Raw genomic sequence first — 7,295 nt, 5'->3', positions numbered from 1 at the left:
TCATGATTCTTTCCTTGTCTTTGGTTTTGGTAAGTTTGATGATGATATGTCTGAGTGATTTTCTTTTGGGGTCTATCTTGTTTGGGGTTCATTGAACTTCCTGAATGAATATATTCTCATTTTTCATCATACCAGGAAAATTCTCTTCCAGCAAATCTTTGACAATTTTCTCTGTGGTTTTATTTGTCCCTTCCTGTTCTGGACTTCTGATGACACATAGGTTATTCCTTTTGATGGTATCGCACATGAACCTTAGGCTTTCTTCATTTTGTTTTGATCTTTTTTCTGATTTATCCATTTCTGAAGAAGTGTTCAGGTATTTGCCTTCAATCTCCCTAATTCTGTCTTGCATTGATTCCATTCTGCTCCTTTGCCCATTCAATGTCTTATCTATTTCTGAAAATTTAGTATTAATCTTTTGGATTTCTGTGTGTAGATTTTGTATTATTTCTAATTTTTCATTTATTTTGTCATTTTGTTCTTGTATTGTGTTTTGAATTTGTTCTAAGGTTTCCTCTTTGTTTTCCTTGATCTATCTCTCAATTAGTTGAAGATGCCTAAATATAATTGTTTTTAATTCCTTATCAGGGAATTCTAATACTGAGTCTTCCTCAGGAATGTGTTTTGGGTTTATATCCTGGTCCCCTGTTTCTCCTACTTTATCTTGGTTCTTTGTGTGGATTGTGATGCTCTCTTGTTTCTGAGGCATTGTGACGTTTTTGTGTTTATATTTAATTGGTGATTGTATGTTGGAGTGACTTGCCCATGATTTTCATTTTCTTTGTTTTATTTGTATGTTATCTACACAAGCAGAGTACTGTGCTATGCTCCTCTATTTGCTAGTGGGCAACACTTATACACTCACCACCTGTGTCCTTTCCTCTTGTCAGCCTCTTGTTTGTCTCTGCCCACCTTGGCAAACGGAGCCTATTCTCAGGTTCCTGGAATATGAATGAGAATGCTGTCACTTTAAAATCCAAAATGGTTGCCACTAGTGAAGTTTCAAAATGACTGCATCCTCTGTCACTTCAAATATCCAAAATGGCCATTGCTTGTAAACAATCAAAATGGCTGCACCTTCTGGACAGGGGAAAGTCAACAGCTCAGGTTGTCTCCATCCTTGCTGTATCCTTTCCTAGTCATAGGCCACCAGCGCAATCGCCTTGCAACCCTTAGTGACCAGGGCTGATCTTTAGGTCAATTCTCAGGTCCCAACACCACTTGGAAATATTCAGGCTGTTGGTCCTGTCAGAGTAGCTGACAGTCTGCAGCTCCAGCCGTCTTTGTACTCACTGTTTTCGTTCAGGTTTTTCCAGTAGTTGGTGCCTAATCCACTTCTGTATAGTTCCTTTCAAAGCTCAGGGCTCCAGGACTATCTTCCGTATCTCTGTCAATTGGATTTTCTTTTCTTTGTTGAAGATGGTCTGTGTTGCTTGTCTGCCTATTCCTCCATCTTACCAGACATCCTCAATTTATTTTCTTTTATGAATCATGGTTTTGATAACATATCTAAGACTAACCCATGAAGATTTCTTAGATGTTTGCTTCTAGAACTTTTATAAATTTAGCTTTTACGTTTTAAGTCTTTGATACATTTGGGGTTGACTTTTTATGTATGATATGAGGTAAAGGTCTAAGTTTTAAAATGAATGTTTATCTATCCCAGCATCATTTGCTGAAAAGACTGTTCTTTTCTTCATTTAATTTTCTTGTATCTTTCTTGAAAAGAAATTGACCATTAATGTAAGGGCTATTTCCAGAACTCTCAATCCTGCTCCATTTATCTGCATATGTCTCTTTACGCTAGTTCTATGCTGTCTTGATTGCTATAGTTTTGTAGTAAGTTTTGAAATCAGATAGTATGAATTTTCCAATTTTGTTCTTTTCTGTATTCCTTGGCTATTCTAGTCCTTTGTCTTTCCATATAAATTTTAGAATTAGTTTGTCAATATTTACAAAGAGACTCTGGAGTTTCTATTAACCTATATTAATCATATATGGGGAGAATTGACATCTTGGTAATACAGAGTCATCCAGTTCTTGAACTTTATATATCTCCATTTACTTTGTCATACTAGATATCTTTCATCAATATTTTATACTTTTCAGCATTTAATTCTTGTGCATATCTTATTAGATTTATATGTAAGATTTTAAATTTTAGGTTGTACTATTGTAAACAATGCTTTAAAATTTTCATTTCTCATCTCGTTTCTCAAATCTTATCAGTTGATTTCTCCCAAGTTGTATTTCAGTCTGGCCAAATACCAGATACAAAAAAAAAAAAAAAACTAGATAGTATCTTACAAAATAGAGTCATAGGCTCTAGTATTTTTCAACTGTAGTTTCTAGGAGGAAAAGGAATGAACCATTTTTATCATTTTGATTCAAAGACTGGTCAGTAGTTTATTAAGACTGCTCTGTCAGATTTCATATGACCAATAATGTAAAACACAAACTCTTCTGAAGGGGTTTGGCCTGTCAGGAAAGGGTGATCACATAACCTTCCTGTTCCCTCTTCTGTAGGCGTTGCAGCTTCCCTGGAAGTCTCAGAAAACCCTGGAAGTATCCAAGTGGCCCGGGGTCAGACAGCAGTACTGCCCTGTACCTTCACTACCAGCGCTGCCCTCATTAACCTCAATGTCATTTGGATGGTCATTCCACTCTCCAATGCTAACCAACCTGAACAGGTACTTCTGTTCCATGGAATACATACCTATCCTGCAGCAGCAGCAGTGCACTGCCGTTGAGTTGGATCTGACTCATAGCGACCCCTCCTTGGGTTTCTGAGGCAGTATCACTACGGAAGTAGATTGCCCAATCTTCCTTCTGAGGAGTGGCTGGTGGGTTCGAACCGCCGGCCTTCTGGTTAGCAGGCTAATGCCTTAGGCACTACGCCACCAGAGCTCCTTCAAAAGCATTAATTTTTTCAGTAGAGATGGATAGGGGAACAACCTACATACCTATTTGATTTTTAGAATCAGGTAGCATTTGCAGTGTGCCTATCCTGTTTTAAGTCCTTCCTCTCCTTTACTAGGCAACTCTCAAAACAGACAGTTCTCTCTCTCTCTCTCTCTCTTTTTTTTTTTTAATTAACAGATGTTAAGCGGACCCTTTAGGGGCTCTGGTGGCCTAGTGCCTAAGGCATTTGACTGCTAACCAGAAGGCTGGAGGTTCTAACCCATCAGCCACACCTCAGAAGGAAGATTGGGCAATCTACTTCTGTAGAGATAATGCCTCAGAAACCCAAGGAGAGATCACTATGAGTTGAATCCACTCTACATAGGGCAGTGAGTTTTTGAAGGGGATCCTTAGGAGATTTTTATGTAGGGACCTGGAATTTTATCAAAAGGTATTACTGACAGGAAATACTAATAATGAAAAATCAAGTATATTTTGATAATAAGGAGCTGGTACTAACACAGGTGGATGAGGGAATACTATTTTAAAAATAGCCATAATAATTAGGAAATAGCATTAAATAGTAATAATGTATTTATTTGGCTAACTTCAAAAGCACTTTAATATAAACATGGCCAGGCATATGAGCAGCCTCAAAGAGTTTCCATAAATTAGAGTGTCCACAAGAACGAGTATACGTGAAAATGGTAGCTGTCCCCCAATAAGCTGTATCAAATATATAGGTGAAAGAACCATACTTTGTTTTACTCACTGCACACAATTAATGACTTGTCGTCATGACTACACCATTATTCCAAAGTACAACTTCTTTATTTAAAAAATATATTATAAAAATTTCAAACAGAAACATAGACTAGTACAATGAACCCCCACATACCCATAACCTTGCTTCAAAAACTATCAACTAATTAAAAAAAAAAAAATGAACTCACTGCTGTTGAGTAGATTTGACTCATAGCAACCCTTCCTTGGGTTTCCAAGGTGTTATCTCTATAGAAGTAGATTGCCCAATCTTCTGAGGAGTGGCTGGTGGGTTTGAACTGCCAGCCTTCTTGCTTAGCAGTCAAATGCCTTAATCGTACATCTTTTTTTAAAAATTATTTTTGAATCCCTTTACCAATATCAAACCTGTCTCTTAATTATTCATCTGTATTCCAAAATACAACTCCTTTTATGAAGCCTTTCTGCTTCAATGAGCTTATTACTACCTAAAAATATTTGATAAGGTAATAACTTTTCTGGTACAAAATCTAAATATATATATTTAATAGAAAGTTTTTTTGTTTCATCAAATCATGAAATTTTTGTAGATTGACTGAAAATTTCAACATCATTTTGTTCAACCTCATCATTGTAGGAGTCAGTGATAGAGGCCAAAGGCAAAGAAAGAACTTGATCCATTTACCCAGACATTTACAAGTAAGGCTTAAATAGAACAAGTCCCTCACTCTCAGCCCAGAAAGCCTTTTGCTGCACAATTTTGAGTCCTCTCCTATCTCCCCTGAATAGTGAACTTTGATAATAGTCAACTTTGACAATTAACATTAAGAACAGTAGTCATGGAGATGTAACTCTTTTTCCTTTTTATGAAATCTGTTTATATTCTGTCTTTAGCCATGGACTATCATTTTGTGACCTAGAAAGCATGGTAATGACAGTGCTAATTAAAAAAAAAACAACTTTTTGTATTGGAATTCATTTTTTGAACTAGTGAAAATATTTATAGGCTGACGGTATGGTAGAATTAAAGAAAGTTGCTATATTCTGAGGAGTTATATAAAGAAACAATGTTATTATAGTTTGGTATGTGAGAAATTCAGAATCCAGGAATACCTATAGACAGAGGTGCTATAGCAAAAGGTTGGTGATAGCGCTAATATTAGCAATGAAATGTTCCAGCATTTGGTGCAGTCTACTTTCTACTGAATAGACATTGTTATGTGTCTAAGAGGGGACACAGTGACCAATTATTTATTTTGCTTTCTTTTACAGGTCATTCTCTATCAAGGTGGACAGATGTTTGATGGTGCCCCCCGGTTCCATGGTAGGGTAGGATTTACAGGCACCATGCCAACCACTAATGTCTCCATCTTCATTAATAACACTCAGCTGTCAGACACCGGCACCTACCAGTGTTTGGTCAATAATCTGCCAGACAGAGGGGGCAGGAACATTGGGGTCACTGGTCTCACAGTATTAGGTGAGTTACAGGAAATGTTCTGGGCACTTTGGGCCTTCTTATGAATTTGCTCTCTGCCATATTCACTTCTGCATTTCTTTCTACAGCCTCCATCTCTTGATGTCCTTTTCATGCCTTGTCTACTCTCAGTCCTGTCTCTACTCTGCTTCTCCATGCTTCTTACACATAATGTTCTCCACCCTTTTCTCTATTTCAAGTAGCTCTATAGAGCTTACTTCATAAATGAATTTTTCTCAAGATGGGAAAAGTCGTATAAGATATTGTCAAAAATAGCCTCTCATTTTCCTTTAGCTTTATAGGCTAGGGCTTACTAGTGAGAGCAATTTATATCAATAATTATTTGTTCTAAGGACCAAGCAGAAGTTTCAGCACATGTGAGAACAATGCTGCTATCTCATATCTATGTTACACTGAGTAGATGGTTCTCTGTACACTTGCATTCATTTCTGTTCATTCATTCACTCACCCATTCATTTGTTCATTTATTTTTGAAAGGGTGAGCACATTTGTTGAAAAGTTATTAGCCTTACAAATATATCATCACTTGTATTTAAACTCTGTTGTCTGCATGCCTCAATATGAGATATCAGGCTTAGTTTATATTTTTATTTAATTGCTTTTTACTATAAATTACCACCTTCTTCCTTAGTATTTTTATTTTGTAATTCTTTGTTTCATGTAATTGAGGCTTTATTTGTCGTAATGATTGTAAAATGTCCATTGTATTACCATCAATTAGTTGATATATTTGAACCTTATTGTAACTTTACCAGTCATAAAACAAGTTTTTACAAAATGATCCTGTCTAGTTCTTGTTTGTAAAGTAATAAACACCTTATTAAGCCAGAGAGTAGCTGGCAGGGTGAGTGATTGTTATTCCTTGGAATGTCTTCTCAAAAAATAACTTATTTCAAAAATGTTTTTAAAGGCAATATATTGCCATTAAGGATCTTAAGAATTCTTTAGAGGAAGCAAAGTGAAGCCAAGACAAGAAGATAGTTTGAAAAGATAGTGAAAGGATAGCTCCTTTTGCATATTTGCTCCTTGCCAACTAAAGTTTTAGGCCCTGTCCCTGTGTTCCACCTGTTTGAATTGTTGTTGTTGTTGTTATGTGCCGTCGAGTCGACCCCGACTCATAGCGACCCCTCCTTGGGTTTCCGAGGCAGTATCACTACGGAAGTAGGATTGCCCAACCTTCCTTCCGAGGAGTGGCTGGTGGGTTTGAACCGCCAACCGTCTGGTTCTGTTTGAATTAGTGCATGATTATCTTCTGGTTTCACCCATGAGAGAGTCTCCTGGTATGTGTTCCAAAAAATAAAAAATAATGTTATCTGGGCTTCCAGTATACTGTTTGTTGATGTTTCTTCCATAATCACTTGGCTTGTAGTAAATGTGTACTTTATTGCTTATTCTTCCTATTATAGTTCCCCCTTCTGCCCCACACTGTCAAATCCAAGGATCCCAGGATATTGGCAGTGATGTCATTCTGCTCTGTAGTTCAGAAGAAGGCATTCCTCAACCAACTTATCTTTGGGAGAAGTTAGACAATACCCTCAAACTACCTCCAACAGCCACTCAGGGTATGTATGGTGTTGCTTTACTCATTTGATTAGTTATCACAGAAAATTCTAACTCTGTGATCCACAAAATAATGAAGTTTCTTTACTAGAGTTTGAAAAATAACAAATGGTATTAGTAGCTTCTGAAAATGTTATATGGATCATTTTGTGTGTTCACCTTTAAAGAGAATAAGACATTTATGTGCTTCCTTTATGAAATTTATCTTATCCAGTGATAACTAGATCTGGAAATTCTGTTATAATGAAGATTTAAAATAGCTAAATAGTGTCTTCTTTATATATTATTAATTATAAGACAGTCCTTGAAGTTTATAAGTGAGAGTCCAGTTCCTACTTGAGGCACGAATGCCTGTTTTGGTATGAGAAATATCAGCATGGTCATGAGAGGGTTAATCCTCCTGTTTTCAGCCTCACGTCTTTATTAGAGGAGGAAGATGGGAAAGAGAACAGGAAAAGCCCTCAAATCACTGGAGATCCAGGAATTGATCACACCAGACAGGTAATGATGGAGGAGGCATGAGAATCATTGATAGTTTTCTACATGAAACCTAACTGTTTAAATCTGATATTAAAGAAAATGTTTTTGAAAAATT

At 36.6% G+C, this 7,295-nt stretch overlaps 1 protein-coding gene across 1 annotated transcript in view; it reads left to right on the top strand.

Annotated features, from left to right (window-relative positions):
- Nucleotides 1–2,534: 2,534 nt before the first annotated feature.
- The window catches only part of IGSF11 (immunoglobulin superfamily member 11), a 71,201-nt gene continuing 66,440 nt past the window's right edge, over nucleotides 2,535–7,295 (top strand). The window contains exons 1-3 of the mRNA XM_007943861.2: nucleotides 2,535–2,690; nucleotides 4,915–5,122; nucleotides 6,547–6,702. Coding sequence (XP_007942052.2) covers nucleotides 2,652–2,690; nucleotides 4,915–5,122; nucleotides 6,547–6,702 — 403 coding nt within the window. The 5' untranslated portion in view covers nucleotides 2,535–2,651. The remainder of the gene's footprint in view (nucleotides 2,691–4,914; nucleotides 5,123–6,546; nucleotides 6,703–7,295) is intronic.

The sequence above is a fragment of the Orycteropus afer genome, unplaced genomic scaffold, assembly GCF_000298275.1.
Source record: "Orycteropus afer afer isolate SDZICR_OR568_19922 unplaced genomic scaffold, OryAfe1.0 scaffold00114, whole genome shotgun sequence".
Classification (NCBI taxonomy): Eukaryota; Metazoa; Chordata; class Mammalia; order Tubulidentata; family Orycteropodidae; genus Orycteropus; species Orycteropus afer.
This window is presented reverse-complemented; position numbering and strand designations above follow the sequence as displayed.